The sequence below is a fragment of the Mustela lutreola genome, chromosome 11 (assembly GCF_030435805.1).
Source record: "Mustela lutreola isolate mMusLut2 chromosome 11, mMusLut2.pri, whole genome shotgun sequence".
In the NCBI taxonomy this organism is placed as follows: Eukaryota; Metazoa; Chordata; class Mammalia; order Carnivora; family Mustelidae; genus Mustela; species Mustela lutreola.
This window is the reverse complement of record NC_081300.1, coordinates 60,654,473-60,679,997: the sequence shown is the minus strand read 5'-3', so window position 1 is coordinate 60,679,997 and position 25,525 is coordinate 60,654,473. Positions and strand designations below refer to the sequence as shown.

General features: G+C 35.7%; 1 protein-coding gene across 4 annotated transcripts in view; it reads left to right on the top strand.

Annotated features, from left to right (window-relative positions):
- The window catches only part of SPIRE1 (spire type actin nucleation factor 1), a 187,093-nt gene that overhangs the window by 87,206 nt on the left and 74,362 nt on the right, over window positions 1-25,525 (top strand). For all 4 annotated transcript variants that reach the window (XM_059138678.1, XM_059138679.1, XM_059138681.1 and 1 more), the window contains exon 4: window positions 4,288-4,413. In XM_059138678.1, coding sequence (XP_058994661.1) covers window positions 4,288-4,413 — 126 coding nt within the window. The remainder of the gene's footprint in view (window positions 1-4,287; window positions 4,414-25,525) is intronic.

The following is a 25,525-nucleotide window of genomic DNA, read 5'->3' as shown; positions in this document are numbered from 1 at the left end:
TGAAGTTTTTAAAACATATTCTAAATTGTGGTTAAAATACATATACAACTTATCATTTAAATTAAAGTGTACGGTTAGTGGCATTAAGTACATTCACAGTATTGTTCAACCATAACTACTACCTAGTTTCAGAACTTCTTTATCACCTCAGATGGAAACCCCACACACTCTTCACTTCTTAGCCTTCGCCTTTCAGCCCCTGGCAACCACTAAATCAGCTTTCTGACTTTGTGGATTTCTGTATTCTGGGAATTTCATATAAATGGAATCATACAATATATGACCTTTTGTGTCTGGCTGCTTTTACTTAGCATAATGATGTTAAGGTTCATTATTCCTTGTTATGAATGAATAAGATTTTACTGTCTGTATATACCACATTTTGTTTTTCCAGGTATCAGTTCAGAACATTTGAATTGTTTCCACTTTCGGCTATGTGTGTGGTTGCTGGTATGAACATTGATATTCAAGCTTTTGTTTGAGCACTGGCTTTTTAGACTTTTTGATAAACAGTTGACCCTTGAACAATGCAGGGGTTAGGGATGTTGTCCCCCTGCACAGCTGAAAATTTGCATACAGCTTTTGATTCCCCAAAAACTTAATCACTAAGCAAGCCAAGTATTGACCAGAAGCCTTACTGATAATGTAAACAGTCAGTTAATACATAGTTTGTGTGTTATATGTATTATTTACTGTATTCCTACAATAAAGTAAGCTAGAAAAAGTGTTACTAAGAAAATCATACAGAAGAGAAAATACATTTACAAATATAAGACTGTATTTATATTTTTAAAATCTGCATGTAAGTGTACTTGAGCAGTTCAGACCCATATTGTTCATATAAATCCACTTAAGGGTGGAATTGCTGGAGCACATGATAACTTTCTGATAAATCACCAAACTGTTTTTCACAGTGGCGGTACCATTTTACATTTCTATCAACAATACACAAGGATTCAAGTATCTCCACGTTTTCATCAACATTTATTTTCCATTTTTGGTGGTGGTTTTTGTAGCCATCCTACTGGGTCTGAATGGTGTGTCATTGTGGTTTTGACTTGTATTTCTCAAATGACTAATGGTGTTGAGCATCTTTTTATGTGCTTTTTGGTCAGTTGTATATTTTCTTTGGAAAAATGTCTGTATAAGTCAATTTTTAAATTGAGTTGTCTTTTTGTTGCATTTAAGAGTTTTTTATAGAGGTGTCTGGGTGGCTCAGTCAGGCATCTAACTCTTGGTTTCAACCCATCTCAGGCTTTTGAGATGGAGCCCCATGTTGGGCTCGGCACTGGGTGTGGAGCCTGCTTGGGATTCTCTCTCTCCCTCTCCCCTAGCTTCCACTTTCTCTCTCTCTCTCCCTAATAAATAAACTTAAAAAAAAAAAAAAAAGAGTTCTTTAAAATTCTGAATAATAGACCTTATCAGATATTTGATTTGCAAATATTTTCTCCCATAATATGGGCCCTTTAACTCCCTTGATGTGCAAAAACTTTTAATTTTGTTGAAGTCTAGTTTATCTATTTTGTTGTTATTGGTTATGCTTTGGTGTCATATCTAAAAAATCATTATCAAATCCATGAACAAGAAGGTTTATCCCTATGGTTTCCTCTGAGAGTTTTATACTTTGGGCTGTTATATTTATGTCTCTGATCTGTTTTGAGTTAATTTTTATATATATAGTCTGAGTTAAGGGTGAACTTCATTTTTCTGTATGTAGATATCCAGTTTTCTTAACATCATTTGTTGAAGAGACTGTTCTTTTCTCATTTAATGGTCTGGGTACTTTTGTCAAATATTAATCAACCAAAGATATATGGGTTTGTTTCTGAAATCTCAGTTCTATTCCGTTGATGTATATAGGTCTTTCCTTACATACCACATTGATTTGATTACAGTAACTTTATAGGGAGTTTTGAAATTCAACCTATAAGTCTTCCAACTTTGTTCTTTTCAAAATTGTTTTGGCTATTTGAGGCCCCTTACAACTCCATATTAATTTTAGGATCAGCTTTTCTGTTTCTTGAAAAGAAAAGAAAAAAATCATTGGTATTAGGGATTGTATTCAATGTCTAGATCACTTTGTGTAGTATTACCATTTTCACAGTATTAAGTCTTCCAACCCATGAACATGGGCCCTCTTTCTATCTAGTTGGGTCTTTCAGCAATGTTTTATAGTTTTCAGTATGTATATTTTGCACCTCCTTGGTTAAATTTATTGCTTGGTCATTTCTTTTTTTTTTAAAGATTTTATTTATTTGACAGATCACAAGTAGGCAGAGAGGCAGGCAGAGGGGGGCGGTAAGCAGGCTCGCCGCTGAGCAGAGAGCCCAGCGCAGGGCTGGATCCCGGGACTCTGAGGTCATGACCCAAGCCAAAGACAGAGGCTTAACCCACTGGGCCACCCAGGTGCCCCTCTTGATCATTTCTTAATACTTTTATAAATGGAATTGCTTTCTTGATTTCATTTTCTGATTATTCATTGATACAGAAATAAACCTCTTTGTGTTGATCATGTATCCTACAACTTTGCTGAAATTGCTTATTAAATAACTCTAATTCTAATTAAGAACTCTAGTTCTTTGTGGATTCCTTTGGATTTTATATATTCATAGGATTATGTCCTATGCATTTTAAAAAACATTTTTAGACCTAGTTATTACCTTTACACCAGTGTCATATGGCATTTGTCTTTCTCTGACCAACACACTTTGCTTAGCATAATACTCTGTAGTTCCAACCATGTCATTGCTAATGCAAGATTTCATTCTTTCTTATGGTTAAGTAATAGTCCATTGTGTAGCCTTTGAGGTTTTGCTTTTCATGCTTCCTGATAAATCAGTTCTTAGCCTTCTTTTGGGTACTGTGGAGAATATTTCTCACTGAAATCCAATATAGTTTTCTTGAGAAGAGTATACTTTATTAAAGATAGTAATCTATCTAAGAAATTGCATATGATACTTACTACAAATGAAAACAAAAGCCACATTATGAAAGATAATATAATCTACAAAGATATCTTTTACTCTTTAATGGATATAAATTATTAAAGTATAATAAATTGTATATTTTCAGTAATTGAATTCAAATATCAAATTTACTGAATATAGTGAAGAATTAGGGGAGAACTCACAGCTTTTTAAAGTAAATGAAGTACCTTAAAACATAACTATAGTACATGGAAACAGAATTATTACTTTACAGAAGTAAAATTATTCCCATGCACTAGACTCATGATAGGGTGTCTTTCCAATCTAATAAATTAAATGATGTTTGATTTTTCTAAATTGTTGTGTATGATGCTAACTTGCATCTTTTACCCACCAGTAGTTTGGGGGTTATGGATTATGTACAGTAGAAGACATTGGGACTGGAGCTACCTCCAGTGGAATTATCCTGCCCTCCACCATCTTTGTTCCAGTCTCCATTTACTGATGGTCCACTTGTCAGTCTGATGGGCTTTCTTTCTTTCTTTCTTTCTTCCTTTCTTCTTTTTTTAAGATTTCATTTATTTATTTGAGAGCGAGAGAGTGATTAAGAAAGAGAGCACTAGTTGGGGAAAAAGGGAGCAGAGGGAAAGGGAAAAGCAGACTCCCTGCTGAGTGGGGAGTTTGACAAGGGTTTCAGTCCTGGTACTGTAGGATTATGGCCTGAGCAGAAGACAAATGCTTAACTGACTGAGCCACCCAGGCACCCATGTCTTTTTACTGCATTACACAATTCAGTATATATTGGGATGAGCTTGGGCTTTAGAATCTTGTAAGACTATGTTTAATTCTTCTCTCTCATGTCAGCTTTCTGACTGTGGACAAGTCACGTGAATCCTCTTAGCCTCAGTTTCTTTTGCTATAAAATGGAGATAATTCAGGGTTACACTGAAGAGTAAATGCTATTATGCTGTATTATGACATGTCAAATACAAGTACTTGGCATGGTAAAAAAAAAATAAATGATAGCTATTAAAACACCTGTGTTATGATTAATACTCAGTAAATGGTAGTTCCCTTTCTGCTTGCAACTAAAATTTTACAAATGTCCTATCATTTTCAAATAGAAGCTAGCGAATTCTATGAAGTTCATCTGTGCTTTTGGATGTTTGTTAATAGAGCACTTTTTCCATATAATTGTGTAGATTTTACTGGTGGTTTTGTGATGCATTAGGCTTTGGATGCTGGGAACTGCCTTGCTGTCTGATATGAAAATATGAATATATGGGATATGTCTGTTTTTAAGGTACCAAAATCCCAAAATAATAAATGAGCATTATTATTTTATTTTCCTCTTCTGTAGTTATGTGCTGCTCATCTTCCAACTGAATCAGAGGCACCAAATCATTATCAGGCAGTATGTCGTGCACTGTTTGCAGAAACAATGGAACTGCATACGTTTCTGACTAAAATTAAGAGTGCAAAGGAGGTGAGTGCTACTATTTTTTTTATTGGCATTGTGAACAATTAACCTGAATTTTCTACACTTCCATCATAATATTTACAATATTTATTACCATCTTGTTGATGAGTGCTGAAAATTATTTAGGAAAGAATCAACTTAGGCAAAATTAATTAAATCTTTTTTTAATTGGAGTTGACATATAGTTGACATATATATAATATAAGATTGAACAATACTATATAGTACTCAGTGATCACCCTAAGTGTACTGTTAATCTCCCTCACATCTTCCCCTCTGGCAATCATCAGTTTGTTCTCTGTAGTTGAGAATCTGTTTTTTTGTTTGTCTCTTTTTCCTTTATTCATCTGTTTTGTTTCTTAAATTCTACATGAGTGAAATCATATGGTATTTGTCTTCCTCTGACTTATTTGGCTTAGCATTATGCCCTCTAGATCCATCCATGTGGTTGCAAATGGCAAGATCTCATTCTTTTGTATGGCTGAGTAATACTCCATTCTATATCTGTACCACATCATCTTTATCCAGTTATTTATCTATGGACACTTGGGCTACTTCCATAATGTGGCTATTGTAAATAATGCTAGAGTAAACATAGAGGTGCATATATCTTTTTGAATTGGTGTTTTCCTATTTTTTGGGTTAATACCCACTAGTGGAATTACTGGATCGTGCAGTAATTCTATTTTTAATTTTTTGAGGAACTTCCATATTGTCTTCCACAGTGGCTGCAACAGTTTGCATTCCCACCAACAGTGTATAAGGGTTCTTTTTTCTCCACTTCCTTGCCAATGCCTGTTTTTTCTCGTATTTTTTATTTTAGCCATTCTGACAGATGTGAGGTGATATCTCATTGTGGGTTTGATTTTGCATTTCCCTGATGATGAGTGATGGTGAGGATCTTTTCATGTTTCTCTTGGCCATCTGGGTGTCTTTGGAGACATTTATGTCTTCTGCCCATTCTTTTTTTTTTTTTTTTAAGATTTTATTTATTTATTTGACAGAGAGAGATCACAAGTAGGCAGAGAGGCAGGCAGAGAGAGAGGAGGAAGCAGGCTCCCTGCTGAGCAGAGAGCCCGATGCGGGACTCGATCCCAGGACCCTGAGATCACAACCTGAGCCAAAGGCAGCGGCTTAACCCACTGAGCCACCCAGGCGCCCCTGCCCATTCTTTTAATTGGATTATTTGGGTGTTTTTTTCTGTGTTAGTTATATAAGTTGTTTATATACTTTGAATTCTAAACCTTTATTGAATATGTCATTTACAAATATCTTCCTCCATTTGTTACCTTGTCTTTTAGTTTTGTTGATTGTTTCCTTTACTGTGCAGAAGGTTTTATTTTGATATAATCCCAATTACTTATTTTTGCTCTTGTTTCTCTTGCCTCAAGAGACAAATCTCCAGGGGCACCTGGGTGGCTCAGTGGGTTAAAGCCTCTGCCTTCAGCTCAGGTCATGATCTCAGGGTCCTGGGATCGAGCCCCACATAGGACTCTCTGCACAGCGGGGAGCCTGCTTCCTTCTCTGTCTCTGCCTGCCTCTCTGCCTACTTGTGATCTCTGTCAAATAAATAAATAAGATCTTAAAAAAAAAAAAAAGAGAGACAAATCTCCAAAAATTTTGTTATGGCCGATGTCAGCAAAATTACTGTCTGGGATTTTTATGGTTTCAGGTCTCACATTTAGGTCTTTAATGCATTTTGAGTTTATTTATGTATATGGTGAAAGACAGTAGTCCAAGTCTCTTTCTTTTGCACAGAACTGTCCAGTTTCCCCCAATACCATTTGTTGAAGAGACTCGTTTCCCATTGCATGCTCTTGTCTCCTTTGTCAAAGATTAATTGACCATATAATCATGGATTTATTTCTGGGTTTTCTATTCTGTTCTCTTCTATATATTTTTATCAGTGTCTATGCCAGTTCTGTACTGTTTTGATTACTGTAGCTTAATAGTATATCTTGATATTGGTGATTGTAATACTTTCAGTTTTGTTCTTCTTTTTCAAGATTGCTTTGGCTGTTGGAGGTCTTCTGTGGTTCTATATAAATTTTAGGATTATTTGTTTTAGTTCTGTGAAAAGTACTATTGGTATTCTGATAGAAATTGCATTAAATTCTAGTTTTGTCAGAAGTGCTATTGGTATTTTGATAGAAATTGCATTAAATCTATAGATTGCTTTGGGTAATATGGACATTTTTAGCAATATTTGTTATTCCAATCCATGAGCATGGAATATCTTTCTATTTGTTTGTGTTGTCTTCATTTTCTTTCACAATTTTCAGAGTACAGATCTTTCACCTTATTTGTGTATTCCTAGGTATTTTATTATTTTTGGTGTCGTAAGTGGTATTGATTTTCTTTTCTTTTTGGGGGGATTGTTTTCTTAATTTCTCTCTCTGCTGCTTCATTATTAGTATATAGAAATGCAGCAGATTTCTGTACATTGAGTTTGTATCCTTTGCCTTACTAATTCATTTATCAGTTCTAGTAGTTTTGGGGTGGAATCTTTAATGTTTTCTATATATAGTGTCATGTCATGTGCTAATGGTGAAAGTTTTACTTTTTCCTTACCAATTTTGATGCCTTTTATTCCTTTTTCTTGTCAGATTGCTATGGCTAGGACTTCCAGGACTATGTTGAAAGAAAGTGGTGAGAGTGGACACGCTTGTGTTGTTCCTGATCTTAGGGGAAAAGATCTCAGTTTTCAGCATTGAGTATGATAATAGCTGTGGGTTTTTCATATATGGCCTTTCCCTGTAAATCTACTTTGTTGGTGATTTGTTATCATGCATGGATGTTTACTTTGTTAGATGCTTCTGCATCTGTTGAAGTGATCATATGGTTTTTATCCCGAACTTCTTGATGTGATATATCACATTGATTGATTCATGAATATTGAACCACTTTTGCTTCCTAGGAATAAATCCCACTTGATCATGGTGAATGACTTTTTTTTACTGTATTGTTGGATTCTGTTTACTAGTACTTTGTTGAGGATTTTTTGCATCTTTGTTCATCAGAAATATTGGCCTATAGTTCTCTTTTTTTGTGGTGTCTTTATTTGGTTTTGGTGTTAGGGTAATGCTGGCCTCATAGAATGAATCTGGAAGCTTTCCTTCTATTTTCTGGCAGTAGTTTGAGAAGAATGTATATTAACTCTTCTTTACATGTTTGATAGAATTTACTTATGAAGCTGTCTGGTCCTGGGCTTTTGTTTGCTGGGAGTTTTTAAATAATGTACTCAATTTCATCGCTGGTAATTCATCTGTTCGAATTTTCTGTCTTCCTAATTCAGTTTTGGGAGGTTGTATGTTTATAGGAATTTATGCATTTCTTTCAGATTGTCTAATTTGTTGGCATATAATTTTTGATAATATTTTCTTGTTCTTTGTATTTCTGTGGTTTAAATTGTTATTTTTTCTCTTTCATTTCTGATTTTGTTAAAAATTAATTTGTTCTTAATTTTTTAACCTATTGTTTAAATGAAGGTGGGTGAATCCATTTTATAAAACAGATTTTTGTAAAGCTTCATTACAAATGAGAAACAAAATGCTACTGATTTAGTTCTGTTTCCTGTATAACTTGCTTCTCACCATCTTTCTGCCACTCTTTCAATTTTAAAAGCTATAATATCTTTTGGGGGAAGGGATAAAGACTCAGGAAGGAGACTACACATTTGATAATTTAAATATTTTATGTTGCATTTGGATAAATATTTAATGGAGCTGATTGGAATTAATATAGCTGATAATCTCATTTTTCCTATTTTCTTTCATTATTATTCTTCAGTGTCTGAGAGTTAAACTGTTATGTGTAGAGTCCAAAGAGAAACACTCTAATTTATTTACATGTTGAATCACCATATTGTACATCATACAGATGGTTGTGAAGATTCATGAGATCTATATAAAGCAGCATAGCATCTGGCACATAGTAGGAACTCAGTATATGATAGGTGGTGGTTATCATTTCTTTTAGGACTAAAGTACAGAATTTATCTGAAGCACTAGTTTAAACCTTACGATGACAGAGTTTGAGGAGGGATACAGTAGGATGTGTAAGAGTATAAAGAAAATATTAACCTATACTAGCCTACTAAGACTAATTAATTTGCTCTGGTAGTGACAGATGTGTCATCCAGAACAACCTTAAAGAAATCCATTTTATATGTATGAATAAGAGCTCTGAGCATTCCTTTTCTGTCCTAGGCTGGATGCTGCTCATAGTTTGTCTTTTTGTTATAGGCCAATGAAAAGCTGTGTTTATTTTTTTTTAGGTTTTATAGAGTTAGACCAAGATGAAAGCCTTCAAGGGTGGGAAAGGGTGAACTATGTGTTATTTGATAAATAATTATAAATACACTATGGGCTAGCTTTTCCTCTTGGACAGAACCAGAGGATGTAAGATCCAATTAAATGCTTCGGAGTGAACATCCAAAAGTACATCTTCAATTAAGGTTTAGTAGGAAAGATTACCTTTAAAGCTTGTCATTGTCTTCCCCAGCTTGTTAAGTTTGAGATTGCCTTCTCCAGAGAAACAAGTGTTATTTTTAGGGTATAAGTATAGTCCTATGGGGTTAATAGAGTAAATTAAATGCACTGTTGAAGTCCTTTTAACGCATACTTCTGAGCTTTAAGAATCATGTTAATAAGTGTTTTTTTCTATTATGTTCCAGTAAGCTAAAAAAAAAAATTTTTTTTGCTCTCGATTAGAACTTTGTCAAACACATTCCATGAAAGAAATTTAAACATTTTCAGAATTTATTTAAATAAAAATCTCACAAGCAGAGTAAAACAACAGTGGCTGATGGCTGTGCGGCAGTACCCACAGAGACTGGACTGGCGCTGACCGAGGCTGGGGCTCCTGAGCCCGTTCCAGCCCCATCTCATCACGTCATCCTCTGGCACCATCCCAGATTTAGCTCTCTGCAGACTCTGGTTCTGTCCTGTTTTCTCATCTCCTACTCTGTTTCCTTACTTTTTCCATTTTTCTCTCTGGAAACTGCTCCATTTTTTGAGAGGACTCCTCAGGGCCCTCAGGTTCTTCTCAGAATGCTCCCTTCCCTGAGGGTAGTGCTTTCTGCTGTTTCCCTCTCTTGGGAAGCTGCTCTCTGGCATAGCTTCCTATCTCTGCCCTGCAGGGATTGGTAGGTATGAAGGTTGGTAAAATTCTCTCTCTCCTCTACTGCTTCCAAACAACAGAAAACCCGTGCTGTCCACTTATGTTATTTTTTTTCCGACTGTTTGGTATAGATTTTATTGATCAATTATTTCTGACACATACATTTCCAAACATTTAGGCAGAATAGAAAATTGTTCTTTTAATATACTGTCTGATTTTCTGTAAAGGAAAAATATATATTTAAAAATATAGTTAAAATGTATAATATACATTTAAATATTTCCATATATCATTATACATATATACATAATATATTATTATATATTATGTATAAGGGTAATGCATATTTATATATATTTATATAATGTATAAATTATATATAATGTATATATTATATAATATATATAATATATAATACATTATATATAATATACATTAAATATCTCAAAATATATTTATATCTCCAAGTTTTGGGGTTTTTTCCCCCAATTGCATGCTTAACATTATTTATTTTATAATTATTATAATAATATAATTTATATAAATTTATATAATTTATATAAAGTTATAATTACTTATTTTTAATTATTTATTTTAATTAACTTATTTTTTATTATTATGTTCAATTAGCCAGCCTATAGTACATCATTAGTTTTTGATGTAGTGTTCAACGATTCATTAGTTGTGTACCCAACAGTCATCTGCCACCATCTTGTGTGATTTCTTTGATAAAAGAAACTATAGATCTGTATCCTTGACTTCCCCTCTACTTCACTACTCTGCTTACCTGAACACACTTAAGGCCTTGTAAGCACCTGTGATTATTCTACCTTGGAAATCCTGGACTCTCATTCCCCCTTCCTAACTGTAACCTCTGCCCCATCGGAGCTCTAGCCCTCACTGCCATCTGAGACCATCTTCCAGTCTCTTGACTCCCCCATTTTTCTCCCAGCCCTTCCTGGATGTACTTCCTTTCCTGGGTGGACTTTCAGTCACTTTATCAGGAGTTCGGGTCACATGTCCAACCTGGATCTTTACAGTAGCCTCCCACCAGTCGCCTCATCATTGTGAATCCTCTTCATCAGTTTCATTTTTCACAATTGTCCATGAATGGTTCTTGTCATCATAGGTCTGACCCAAGGAGTCCAGCCCAGGCCCCTCCCTATGTGTGACCATAGGCTTTCATAGGCTAGGTGAAACTGCCCTCCCACATTTGACTTGGTACACAGCCAGAGTTCTGCACCCTGGCTTTCGTGAGGGAATGGCAAGGCAATTGAGCATCCCCTCTGGGCCAGCCATACTCATCCACACCTGCATCCCTAGCCCAGGCGCCTTCACCAAGTCCTTGACTAACATGCTTTCCTACCCTGTAAGTCAGAACTTTCTCTTCTATCCTTTCTTTACCTCCCACCAGGCCTCTCAGGTCCATAAAATGGTGAGAGCGTTTCTTGGTATTCTTTAAATTGAACATAAAAATTCATTTACTAATCTTGATAAGGTAAGTTTTAAAATATATGTGGAAATCCTGACACTTAAGAACATTCTGTACCATTTAATTACAGATTTTATATTACACAAATTGCTTGTCAGCCATGAGGTTTTGGAAGTAAACTGTTATCGTGGTCCAGATGGATTTTTTTGCCCTCTGCAATGTATGTTGCTTTCTTCAAATTACGATTATTTCCATATGTGTTCATGTATGTATGGTGGCCATTTTAAGAGCACTAAATTCACACTCATAGTAAAATACTCTGTTAATATGTTTTTTTCTAAAGATCTTAAAATACTTTATACAGGCATACTTCATTGCATTTCACAGATACTGTGGGTTTTGTTTATTTTTCAGAAGTTAAAGATTTGTGGCAACCCTGTGTCAAGAAAGTCTATCAATAACATTTTTCCAACAGTATTTGCTCACTTCTTGTCTCCATGTGACATTTAGTAGTTCTTGCAGTATTTCAGAATTTTTCATTCTTGTCATATTTGCTATGGTGATCTGTGATGAGTTATCATTAATGTTACTATTGTAATTGTTTTAGGGCACCACAAACTGCCCAGATAAGACAGCAAACTTAATTGATAAAGGTGTATTCTGCCTATTCCACCAACTGGCTGTTCCCCATCTCTTTCTCTCTCCTTGGGCATCCCTATTCCCTGAGACACAATAATATTGACATTAGGCCAATAAATAACCCTGTAAGGGCCAGTAAGTGTTCAAGTGAAAGGGAAAGTTGCATGGTTCTCACTTTAAATCAAAAAGCTAGAAATGATTAAGCTTAATGAGGGAGGCATATCAAAAGCTGAGATAAGCTAAAAGATAGGCCTCTTGTACCAGTTAGCCAAGTTGTGAATGCAAAGGGAAAGTTCTTAAAAGAAATGAAAATGCTACTCCAGTGTATATATATTAATTAAGAAAGCAAATGCTGTTATGGAGAAAGTTTTAATGGTCTGGGTAGATCAAACAACATTCCCTAAAGCCAAAGCCTAATCCAGAGCCAGGCCCTAACTTTTCAGTTCTTTGAAGCTAAGAGAGGGGAAGAGGATGCAGAAGAAAAGTTCGAAACAAGTAGAGATTGATTCATGAAGTTTACGGAAAGAAACCATCTCCATAACATAAAAGTAGAAGTTGAACTAGCAAGTGTCGCTATAGCTACAGCAAGTTACCTAGAAGGTCTAGCTAAGATAGTTGTTCTTCTGTTGGAGAAAGATGCCGTCTAGGACTTTCACAGCTAGAGAAGAAAAATCAGTGCCTGACTTCAAAGCTTCAAAGGACGGGCTGACTTCCTTGTTCATTGCTCATACAGCTGATGACTTTCCATTGAAGCCAGTGCTCATTTACCACTGTGAAAATCCTAGGGCCCGTAAGAATTATTCTGTATCTACTCTGCCTGTGCTTTATAAATGGAACAACGAAGCCTGAATAACAACATATCTGTTTACAGCATGGTTGACAAAATATTTTAAGCCCACTGTTAGGACCTATTTAAAAAAAAAAAAGATTCCTTTCAAAATATTACTGTGTCCTGACTGGCCACCCAAAAGCTTTGATAGAGATGTCCAATGAGATTAATGTTGTTTTCATGCCTCCTAACACAACATCTATCCTTGCAGCTCATAGATCAAGGAATAATTTTAACTTTCAAGTCTTCTTATTACTTGAGAAATACATTTTATAAGGCTCTAGCTACAATAAATAGGGATGCCTCCTGTGGCTCTGGACAGAGTCAATCGAAAACCTTCTAGGAAGGATTCCCCATTCTAAATGCCATTAAAAACATTCATGGGGAGAGGTCAAAACATCAACACTACCAGGAGTTTGGAAGAAGTTGATTCCAGCTGTCATGGATGACTTTGAGGGGTTCAGGACTTCAGTGGAAGTAGTAACTACAGATGCGGTGGGAATAAGAGAACTAGAATTGGAAGTGGAGCCCTGAAAATGTGACTGAATTGCTGTAATCTCACTGTAATGAAACTTTAATGGGGGAGGAATTGCTTCTTATGAATAAACAGAGGATGTGGTTTATAAAAAATTGTTTTACTTAAGTGAAGTAGGGCACACAATATTACATTAGTTTCAGGGTACAGCATAGTGATTGGACATCTGTATATGTTATGCTTTGCTCACCACAAATGTAGTGACCATCTGTCACCACACAACACTATTATAATAACAGAGAGTGGGGTTTTTTGCGATGGAAACTATACCTGGCTGTGAATATTGTTGAAATGACAACAAAGGACTTAGAGTATTACATAAACGTCGTTGATAACGCAACAATGGGGTTTGAGAGGACTGACTCCAGTTTGGAAAGAAGTTCTACTGCGAGTAAAATGCTATCAAACAGCATCACTTACTACAGAGAAGTTGTGAAAGGAACAGTCACTTGATGCAGCAAATTCTAGTGTTGTCTTATTTTAAGAAATAGTCACAGCCACCCCAGCCTTCAGCAGTCACCACCCTGATCAGTCAGCAGCCCAGAGCAGCAAGGGAAGGACCCTCTGCCAACAAAAAGATTATGACTTGCTGAAAGTTCAGATGATATTTAGCATTTTTTAAGAATAAAGTATTTTTAAATCAATGTATATCCATTGTCTTTCTAGATATAACACTATTACACACTTAATAGACTGAAAAGAGTATAAACATTTGTATGTACTAGGAAAAATATTCATGTGACTCAAAAATATTCATGTGACTCACACTTTGATATTTGCTTTATTGTGGTGGGCTGGAACCAAACCCACAATATCTCTGGGGTATGCCTATACATTTTAAGAATCAGACAGCATTTCTTCTGTACCTTGAGTTGGTATATATCAAGCAGAATTTTCAAAGTGATAACCTCTGATTTAACAAATTGATTATCTGATCATCAGTGATGTTTCACACTGCCTTGTACCTGCATGTGTATATGCGTGTGTGTGTATGTGTGTGTGTATAAAAGTAGGGTAAAATCTTAGTATCAAAACATTTGAGCTCCGTAGCTAATAATCCTGATTTCATCGACTGAAAGTACTTCACGTTAAATTTCTTATACTCAGTTGGCCAGTTTATTAAAATATAAGTAAAACCCATCATCTATTCCCAAGTGTTATAGTTGTTCTGTGACATAGTAATTATGTTTATTAGACTTGGCTTACTTTACAAAGCACAGGGCTTTGTAGTTCATCGTCTATTTATTTAGAAAGCAAATTCATTTTCATTCTAACCTTTACATGATGTGATGATTTCCTTCTTAAACAATGAATGAGATCCATTAAGGTTATTCTGTGAATGATAGAAAAGTTTTAGATAGGCCCTGCTGTTAACTGTGTCTCAAAGGCAATTTGATATCCTTGAAAGTAAGTACGTATTACTGTGTCTCATAAGCAATTTGATATCCTTGTACGTAATTATAGATGGAGGGACTGGCTAAGCAATCCATTTAGTGCATCAGGTTGTATGAAAGAAGAGACAGCCTGTGCCCTACCACCGCCCCAACCCTACCAGCCACCGCCCCAACCCTGCCACCGCCCCAGCCCTACCAGCAAATGTGGCTGGTGAGCATGTATGCTGGGGAGTGGAGAATTTAGCTTGGCAATTTCGAATGTAAGCTTTTTATCGGAAAAAAGGAAGTTACATAAATGGTAGTGTCCTTTATTCCATTGCTCTCTAGGTAGTGTTTGATCTTCAGTCCCTGGTTATTATTATTGATTGAAATTATCAGTTCCTCAAACTATAATCCCTACTGCTTTCCTGTATTATATACCTACAGCTATAAAGTGACCTCTGTTGCTTCCTCCATTTAATCCTCATGAGTAATCCTGTGACTCCTACTTTGCTGCTTGACAAACTGAGGCTTAGAGAGATTAGGGACTAACATAGAAATAAACTCTCAAACTTCTGATGCCAGCGTTTCCATCTTCATCCCCGTGAAGGTGTTCTAATGTATAATTGCTGTTTTCCTATAAGAACAGTCACATAGAGTATTAGAACAAAGTTGAAGGGAGTTCCTGAAGGAAAATGTAGATGTATACGTTAATACAGGCTTCTGAGTGGGATTGGAAAGAAGTTTGTAGGAACTAGAGAATAAAATTTTGGAGCTGGGAGAGAAGAACTTGTGTGTTTGTGTGTGTGTGTGTGTCTTGTCTGTCTGTCTGTCTTACACGTGCACACAAATGGGAAAGGGATGGCAGGAGGGGAAGGTATCATGTTAAGTTTAGGTACAAATAATATGAAGATGGGAGATGGGAAAAGACAGGAGCATCATAGAAATGTCAAGACTGAAATAAAATAATTTTAAGATTAGTAGAAGTCAGTTGATTTTATTCCAGTATGTTCCTAACATGTTCTAACCATCATTGCCTTTTGGTTGAGAGTGTGTAGCATGCTTGACCCCGCACCCCAATTCTGCAGTAAATACATTGTTTCACAGTAGTGGTATAATTTTATTTACTGTAGTAGAAAAGGAAAAAGCTGGTGTATCAGAAAACTATAGTATATAAAAGGAGTAGGTTGCTGGGAGGTGGGAGGTATTGAGAGAGTGGTTGGGTTATATACATTGGGGACGGTATGTGCTATGGTGAGTGCTGTGAAATGTGTAAACCTGGTGATTCACAGACCTGTACCCCTGGGGCAAAGAACATATTATACATCAATAGCAATAATTAATAAAAAATTGCACAAAGAGGAGTATTTTAATGGAAGAATCCTTTTTTTAAGCAAATAACTCACTTTAAAATTTACATTTATAATATTTATATTAATAGTGATCATTTTTTAAAAGCCCAGTATGGTTGGCGAACCATTTTATTTCACTCATTATTCATGTGACTTACATCACATAGCCTTTGCTAGATTTCTTTCCACTTATCTTTAGAAAGGGAGGAGAGGGCATTTAGATACGCTAAGACTCCTCCAGTCATAAACTTTTCTGCAGAAAGTAGTTCATGGAACTAAATTTTTGTTTTATTCATTCTCATTTTTGTAACAGTTTTATTGTATAGGCAAAAAATATACAGACAAACATTTTAAGTGTATGCCCAGTAAAATTTGCTATGAAGTTTTTATTTACCATTTTATAATATATTTCATACTGTTTTAAACTTGAGTTGGATTCTGTAGGAAAGCAATTCAGTGTTGTAGATTTTAAAGGAAAGCTCAATATTGACATTACTACTATACTGATATCAGCAGCCACTAAAAATTCTGTATTTAAAAATGAATGTTAAAGGCGCACCTGGGTGTCTCAGTGGGTTAAAGCCTGTGCCTTCGGCTCAGGTTATGATCCCAGGGTCCTGGGATCGAGCCCTGCATCGGGCTCTCTGCTTAGCGGGGAGCCTGCTTCCCCCATCTCTCTGTCTGCCTCTCTGCCTGCTTGTGATCTCTGTCTGTCAAATAAATTAAAAAATTAAAAAATTAATAAATAAAAATAAAAATGAATGGTAAAAAAAAAAGTCCCAGTAAAGAAGAAATTCCTGATACAATATTAGTCATAAATGAACAAACAGTAAAATAATTGAGATTTGTGAAACATTATATGTTCATATTATTGCAGTAAGAACGTATATTAGAAGGCATTTAAAATAGACTTTAAAGCTGTAATTTCTGGGGGCCCCTGGGTGGCTCAGTTGGTTAAGTATCCGACTCTTTATTTTGGCTCAGGTCATGATCTCTGGGTGGTGAGATCGAGCCCCTTTGGGTATGGAGCCTGCTTAAGATTGTTTTACTTCCTCCCTCTGCTCCTACCCCCACTCTCATGTGCATGCACTTTTTCTTTCTCTCTAAAAAAAATAAAAATAAAGTCTTAATTTCTGTTTTTTAGGAAATTGTATACTCAACGTGATGAAACTTTCTCTCCCCTTGCGCTTTCTTGTGTCATATACATAAACAACCCAAGGACTAAAGCAGAATATTCCAAACATTTTGATCTTTAAGGGATAAGATGTCTATATAGTTAACTCATCTTAGATTTCTTCAGAGGCAGCTTCTACAGGTATCATCTTCTGATTATCTGATTATAATGATCTTCCATCTCTTCTCAAATGTGGTGCTTAATTTGTTTCTTACTGACATCTTAAACTCCCCTTATAAATCTTGTCTTCATTCACCATTTTGATTATGGTCTTTTATTTGCATCCTTCAGGCCTAAGCTGAAAGTAGCCTCAGGTCTCCTCTCTGTACTCTTATATATATTTATCACACTCAGTCTTTTTCTTTAAAATCAGTTATCCTGTTTATTTCCTTCCTCACAGCTATCACAGTTTTCTTACTCATTGGTGTCTGCCAACTAGAAAATTATCTCACCAAGGGCAGAGACCTTTTTTCTCTAATTCACTGCTGTATCCCAGTATAAAAGGGCCTCTGTAAATAGTTGATCAGTGTTGAATGAATTAGAGAACCTGTGGTTCAGCTACCGTAGATCTTCTTTCATGCCAGCTATCTTGAATCTTGGTCCCCTGACACTCTTGACTTGTCTCCAGAATGCAGAGCCTCCTTCATGTTCTCACTGCTTTGTGCCTTCCTCTGTAGGCACAAAGCAGTGCCTGGGCCATGGCAGCACCTCCTGATGTTATTTCTCTTTTCATATGCAGTCTGCCCACCAGCATTATGCCCCTATGTGGAGATCTTGTTGGATACTTGGTACTTGTAGGTAGAAAGTTTAGACTTGTAGGTAGAAAGTGACATAGGGAAGCATTCACAATCAGGCCCTGATTTTACTTTCTGGACTCTTCATTCACTGTACACATATGCACCCTCTCTTCCAGTCCCTGAGCACCCAGGGGCTCCTTATTTGCCTGAATTGCCTCTTTCCCCTCTTCTTTCACTTAGAAAATGCTTACTTATTCTTACAACCTAACTCAAATGTCTACTATTCTGAAATGGTTTTTCTGATTTAATTTCTATATTATTTTCTGTATTCATTCACAGAGTGGTCAGGTTTTGCTACTAGGACTTATCATAGTATACTGTAATTACTGTTATAATAAATTATAATGAATTAGCTGCTTATGGTGATGCAAAGAATTGGGATTAGTGTACTTTTTAATGTTTTAGAAATAATGACAAACTACAAAAATGGATCTTGAGATGGGAGGTGAGGAAAATATGAAAGATGTGTCTATAAACCTCAACATGGGAGAAGCAGTGAGGGCACTGGGTGGTTTTGTCAAAGTTTGAGAGAACATAACAGCTATACTTAACTGTCACAAATGCTCTTGAGTAAAGAAGCACTCAATTTCAGAACTAGAATCAGTTGGCAAAATTCATTCATGTATACAACAGATACTTGATGTGCCTCCTGTGTGATAGGTGCCACTGTAGTTAATAATAGCTAGCATTTATTCCATACTTTACTCTGTGTTAGATTCTGCTCTAAGATTTATACGTCCATTAATTCATGTAGTTCTCGCAATGAGCTCTGTATAAAGTGCCATTATTACTTCCATTTTTATTGGGGACACAATAATGAATGAGATAAACATGGTTTCTGTCCTCATAGAAGTTACACTCAAGTAGAAATAACAGTATAAGAGCAGCCATTCCAACATAAGGTGACATAAGGTGACTGTGATGAGGGCCACTGTGGAAGCACCTAAGGAGAGCACCTAACCTAAGGAAGGAAACATTTTATTTCCTGTGCCAATGCAAATAGCTACAACTGTTTTAAATTAGCATTATGCCTAAACTGGTGAATCATTAAATTCTACTCCTGAAATTAATAATACAGTATATGTGATCTAAATTGGTTTTAAATAAAGAATTAAAAAAAAAAAAATAGAGGCACCTGGGTGGCTCAGTTGGTTTAGCCTCTGCCTTTGGCCCAGCTCATGATCTCAGAGTCCTGGGATTAAGAGGCCCATATCAAACTTCCTGCTCAATAGGGAGTCTTCTTCTCCCTCTCCCCCTCCTCATGCTCTCTCTCTCACTTGCTCACTGTCTCAAATAAATAAATAAAAATCTTTTAAACAATAAAATAAAAGTAGCATTATGCCAAGATATCCAAGTCCAAGAAACATAGAGAGTTCCAAACAAGATGAACCCAAGGAAGCCACATCACGGCACATAGTTGCTGTGCGCATAATTAAAATGTCAGAGGTTAAAGAAAGAATCTTAAAAGTAGCCAGAGAGAAAACAAAAAGTTACCTGCAAGGGAAAACCTATAAAGCTATCTTATCAGCTGATTTTTCAGCAGAAAGGGCAGGCCAGAAGGGAATCCTCTACAACCAAGAATACTGCGAGGTTATCATTCAGATTTGAAGGAGAGATAATTTCCCAGGCAAACAAAAGATAAAGTTTATCACCACCAAACAAGACTTAAAAGAAATGTTAAAGGAACTCCTTCAAGTGTAAAGGAGATAGCTGTAATTAGACATGAGAAAATTATGAATAAAAAGATATAAAATACGATAACATGGAAAAAGGAATAAAAAGAGAAGGGAAGGGGGAAAAAGATTTTTTTCTCTGTTTTTCAAGAATGTGTTTGAACAAAAATAACCATCAAATTAATATAGATTGCTGTTTCCTTAGGTTGTTATGTATGAGCTTCATGGTAACAAACTCAAAACCTATGCTAGATAGACAAAAAATAGAAAGACAAACAGAACACTGTAGAAACTCGTCAATCAGAAAGAGAGCAAAAGAGAAGAGGAAAGGAACAAGCAGAACTATACAAACAACCAGAGAACTATGTAAAAATGGCAATAAATACATATATATCTATAATTAAGTATAAAATCCCTAAGTGCTCCAATCAAAAGACATAAGGTGGCAGAACAGATAAAAAATAAATAAAACCAAGATCCATCTATATGCTGCCTACAAGAGACTTACCTCAGACCTAAAGACATGTATAGACTGAAAGTAAAGGAATAGATAAACACTCACCATGCAAATGGAAGTGAAAAAAGCCAGGGTAGCAATATTTATATCAGATAAAATGGATTTTAAAACAAAGACCAAAATAAGACAAAGAAGGAATACACATGTAATGATAAAGGAAGCAATCCAACAAGAGTTTATAGTAATTGTAAAATCTACTTTCATTGTTTGCAGAAGACATGATACTATACATAGAAAACCCTAAACACTCCATCTAGAAACTACTAGAAGTAATAAATTCAGTTAAGTAGCAAGATACAGAATACCCAGACATCAGTATTGTTTCTATACACTAATAATGAAGTAGCAGAAAGAGAAATTTTAAAAACATGTTACAATTACACCAAAAAGAACAGAATACCAGGGAATAAACCTATATCCAAAGAGGTGAAAAATCTAAAACACTGATGAAAGAAACTAAAGATGCAAATAAATGGGAAGATACTAAATGCTTACGGATTAGAAGAGTTAATATTGTTAAAATAGCCATATAACCCAAGGCAATCTACAAATTCAGTGAAATCCTATCAAAATACCTACAGTGTTCTTCACAAAACTAGAATAAATAATCCTAAAATTTGTATGGATCCACAAAAGACCCCGGCTAACAAAAAGCAATCCTGAGAAAGAACAAAGTCAGAAGTATCACAACCCCAGATTTCAAGATGTCCTACAAAGTTGTTGTAATTAAAACAGTTTGATAACTGACACAAATATAGACACACAGATCAATGGAGTAGAATAGAGAGCCCAGAAATAAACTCATGACTATATGGTCAGTTAATCTATGACAAAGGAAGAAAATGTACACAATGGGGAAAAGACAGTCTTTTCAACAAATAGTGTAGGGAAAACTGGACAGCTACATGTAGAAGGATGAAACTGGACCACTTTCTAACACCATACACACACACACACACACACACACACACACACAGAGAAAACTCAAAAATGGATTAAAGACCTAAATGTGAGGAGCACCTAGGTGGCTCATTTAGTTAAGCATCTGATTCTTGGTTCTGGCTCGGGTCATGATCTTGGGGTCCTGGGATCAAGCCCTGTGTTGGGCTCTGTGCTGGGTAAGGGGTCTGCTTGTCCCTCTCATCCTCTCCCTTTACCCTTCTCCCCATACTCTCTTGCTCTCTAAAATAAATAAAATAAAAAGTGACCTAGAGGCGCCTGGGTGGCTCAGTGGGTCAAAACCTCTGCCTTCGGCTCAGGTCATGATCCCAGGGTCCTAGATTTGAGCCCCGCATTGGGCTCTCTGCTAAGCAGGAGCCTGCTTCCCCCTCTCTCTCTGCTTGCCTCTCTGCCCACTTGTGATATCTCTCTCTCTCTCTCTCTCAATCTGTCAAATAAATAAATAAATAATCTTAAAAAAAAAAAAAGTGACCTAAATGTGAGACTCAAAACAGTAAGAATCTTAGAGTATACAGGCAGTAATTTCTCTGACATCAGCTATAGCCATATTTTCTAGATATGTTTCCTAAGTTAAAGGAAACAAAAGCAAAAATAAACTATTGGGACCACATCAAAATAAAAATTTTTTTGTACAGCAGACAAAGCCATCAGTAAAATAAAAAGGCAATCTAGTGAATGGGAGAACAGATTTGCAAATTATATATCAAATAAGGGGTTAAGATCCAAAATATGTAAGGAACTTCTACAACTCAACACCCAAAAAACCCAAATAATCCAATTAAAAAAATAGCCTGAATAGACATTTTCCAAAGAAGATATGGCCCAGAGACATGTTAAAGATAAGATGCTCAACATCACTCATCATCAGGGAAATATAAATCAAACCTGCAGTGAGATATCACCTCACACCTGTCAGAATGGCTAAAGTAAAAAAAAAAAAAAAAAAAAAAAGAAAAGAAATAGCAAGTGTTGGGAAGGATGTAGAGAAAATGGAACCCTTAGGCACTGTTGGCAGGAATGCAAACTGTTGCAGCTACTGTGGAAAACAGTATGGAAGTTCCTCAAAAAATTAAAAATAGAATTACCATATGATCTAGTAGTTCCACTACAGGGTATTTACCCAAAGAAAATGAAAACACTTATTTCAAAAAAATATATGCACTCCTATGTTTATTGTAGTGTTATTTACCATAGTCAAGGTATAGAATATTATGCAACCATATTAAAGGATGAGATCTTGCCATTTGCAACAGCATAGATGGACTTAGAAGGCATTATGCTAAGTGAAATGATTCACACTGAGAAATACATACTATATGATTCCTCTCATAAGTGGAATGTAAAAAAAAAAAAAACAAATAAACAAAAAGCAAAATCAGACCTATAAATACAGAGAACAAACTGATGGTTGCCAGAGGGGAGGGAGGAAGGTGAGGGGTTGGGTAAAATGGGTATAGGTGTGTGAGAGATACAAGCTTACAGTTACAAAATGGATAAGGCACCAGAGTAAAAGGCACAGAATAAGAAATATAGTCAATGATATTTTAATAATGATGTGAGGGCACATAGGGGAGCCACACTTGTGAGCATAGTGTAATATATAAACTTGTCAAATAACAAAATGGTGCATCTAACACTAGTACAGCATTGTGTGTCAAGTATACTCAAAAATAAAAACGTCTAGAAAAATTAAAATACAGGGGTACCTGGGTGGCTTAGTCAGTTAACTCTTGATTTTGGCTCAGGTCATGATCTCAGGGTGGTGAGATTGAGCCTCAATGGGTGTAGAACCTGCTTAAGATTCCCTCTCTCCCTCCATACCCCCTCCCAACTCAAAGCCTCTTTCTGTCTCTCTGTTTCTGTCTCTCTCCCAAAATAAAAAATTTTTAAAATGAGATCTAGTTCTTAAAAAAAAAAAAGGTAAAAATAGTAGCAGTATGCCACTGTCTTGATTTTCTGAATGTTTAAGTGATCCTTAGACATTATTTTAAAACTTGTCATTCAAATTCTTCTGAATGGTTAAATCTTACCCTAAATTTAATAAAAATCCTGTGATGAAAGGATGATCTTTAGATGCTTAGATTGAAGCCAGTTTAATATTTGACTAGATACCAGAATTACAGGGTAAGGAAATGAATTGGAAATAAGCATGATTCATTATAAATCTTCACAACATTATATGAGTGTTTTTATACTACATAATCAACAACTACTACTGTGACCCTTCATTAAGTGTCCTATTATTATTAGTCCTATATAAGAAATCAAAATTTCATGATGAAATCTTTGAGCTCAGTTTATCTTAGGTAAGATTATTACCAAATATTTTACCTAAAATGGAATATTATGTACACACATGCATGCAAATGCACATACACACATATCTATAAAGTTTCTTGTTGCTGGGGGGAAAACAATGTTTTTGGAATTGACTACTGTTGTCAAATATTTCTTATCTTTTTGAAAAAATCAAATAACCATATTTTATTACCTGAAACTGGTTGGAAAAAAGAAAAAAAACAAATATTTCCCACCCACCATCTCTTAGAAGCCAATAATCAGATCCACCTGTGTCATACCATTGCCAGTGACTTCATTCAGTTACATTTAGGCAGGTGCATGTGACATGACTTCCGAATTTATTCTGCTTGACTAAACTCACAAAGATAAAGCCACAAGACCTCTGTCTCATTCACATATTGAAGTCTATTTTAATCTGCTTTCTCATATTCTCTCCCTTTTATTCTCTTCATGCCTGCTCACAACACCTCCAATAATAAAACTGGAGCATTTAAGTTAGCTGGAAATTCCTCCCTACAGCTAAAATGGATTTATGTTTTTCCAAGTGGTGAACATACCCTGTTTTGAAAGAAAGGACTACCACCAGATGTCTGTCTGTAAGGTTGCCATTTGTTCATTTTAATGAGATCATCCATTATTAACTTTTCAGGGCCCGTGTCAATGTCTGTCTCTTTTTGACTGATTTATTATTTTGTGAATGTTAGTAAGTGTGCAAAGCACTTACCTTATCAGAAGTAATTAAATTACCCTCTCTCCCCTGGGTGTCTATGCTGTTATCACTTCTCCCTTCTTAAAATATTGCAAAAGAATCTTTACTTGTCCTGTAAATTCTTCAATTTAATTTACTTTATTTTAACAAAAAAAATTTACAAGGTTGAAACACTCCAGGAGTACTGTTTCTTCAAAAATAGTAAATTATACCCTTCTGCTTCCGCCTCCTGGCCACACAGTCCCTGTTCCATAGACAACATATACTGTTATTTCTTCTTCGTCCTTTCGGAGATATTTTATCCATAACTAACAAAAATATAATATTTTTTCTTCCTTCTTTATGCTGTTCTGAACTTTCCTTTTTCAATTAATAATATATCATGGAGATCATTTCATATCTGTACATAGTGTTTATATCTTTTATGTCTTCATAATATTCTGTTGTGTGGATATACTCTGATTGATTTAATCAGCCCTTCATTGACAATTACTAGATTACTTCCAATTTTTTGCTATTACAAATAATGCTGCAATGGAAAGTTCTAAACCTGTTTTTCATAATCTTATATGTGGGAAAATTAGAATTGCTGGTTCCAAGGAAGTATGCATTTATAATTTTCATAAAGTATGAAATTGTCTTCAGTAGTGTTTTACCAATTCACACTTTCCTTAGCATTGTGTAAGATTTTCTGTTTTCCGACACGATGTGTTTTCTAAATGATAGGTGAAAATTTGTATTCCATAGTTTTAGTTTACATTCTCCTTATTATGAGTGAACGAGATTAGGTACCTTTTTATCTGCTTAGCAGGCATTTGTATTTATCAGTTACCTAATTCATATCCTTTGCTCTTTTTTCTAATGGAGTATTGGTCTTCACTTGTTGATTTGTATTTTTTTAAAGACTTTATATATTTATTTGAAAGAGAGAGTGCTCACCACAGCACAAGTGGGGGAAGGGGCAGAAGGCAAGGGAGAAGCAGACTCACCACTTAGCATGGAGCCCTACAAAGATGGGAGGCTGGATTTCGAGATCCTAGGATCATGACCTGAGCCAAATATGAGACCTGAGAATATGAGAAAGTTAAGTAACTGACTGAGCCCCCCCCCACATCCCTTTATTTATATTTCTTAAGAAAATAGCTTTTTGTGATATAATTTGCAGATATTGTCTGTGATTTTTAATGATCATTTTATGATTATCCCTGCATTTCTTTAGGTGTGAAGATTTAATGAGTATAAAAACTGAAAGGGTGATTATTTTTTTAATATTTTTTTATTTTTTTATAAACATATAATGTATTATTAGCCCCAGGGGGACAGGTCTGTGAGTCGCCAGGTTTACACACTTCACAGCACTCACCATAGCACATACCCTCCCCAGTGTCCATAACCCCAGCACCCTCTCCCTACCTGCCTACCCCGGCAACCCTCAGTTTGTTTTGTGAGATTAAGAGTCTCTTATGGTGTGTCTCCCTCCTGATCCCAGCTTGTTTCATTTATTCTTTTCCTACCCCCCAAACCCCCCATGTTGCATCTCCACTTCTTCATATCAGGGAGATCATATGATAGTTGTCTTTCTCCCACTGACTTATTTCACTAAGCATAATACCCTCTAGTTCCATCCACATCATTGCAAATGGCAAGATTTCATTTCTTTTGATGGCTGCATAGTATTCCGATGTGTGTGTGTGTGTGTGTGTGTG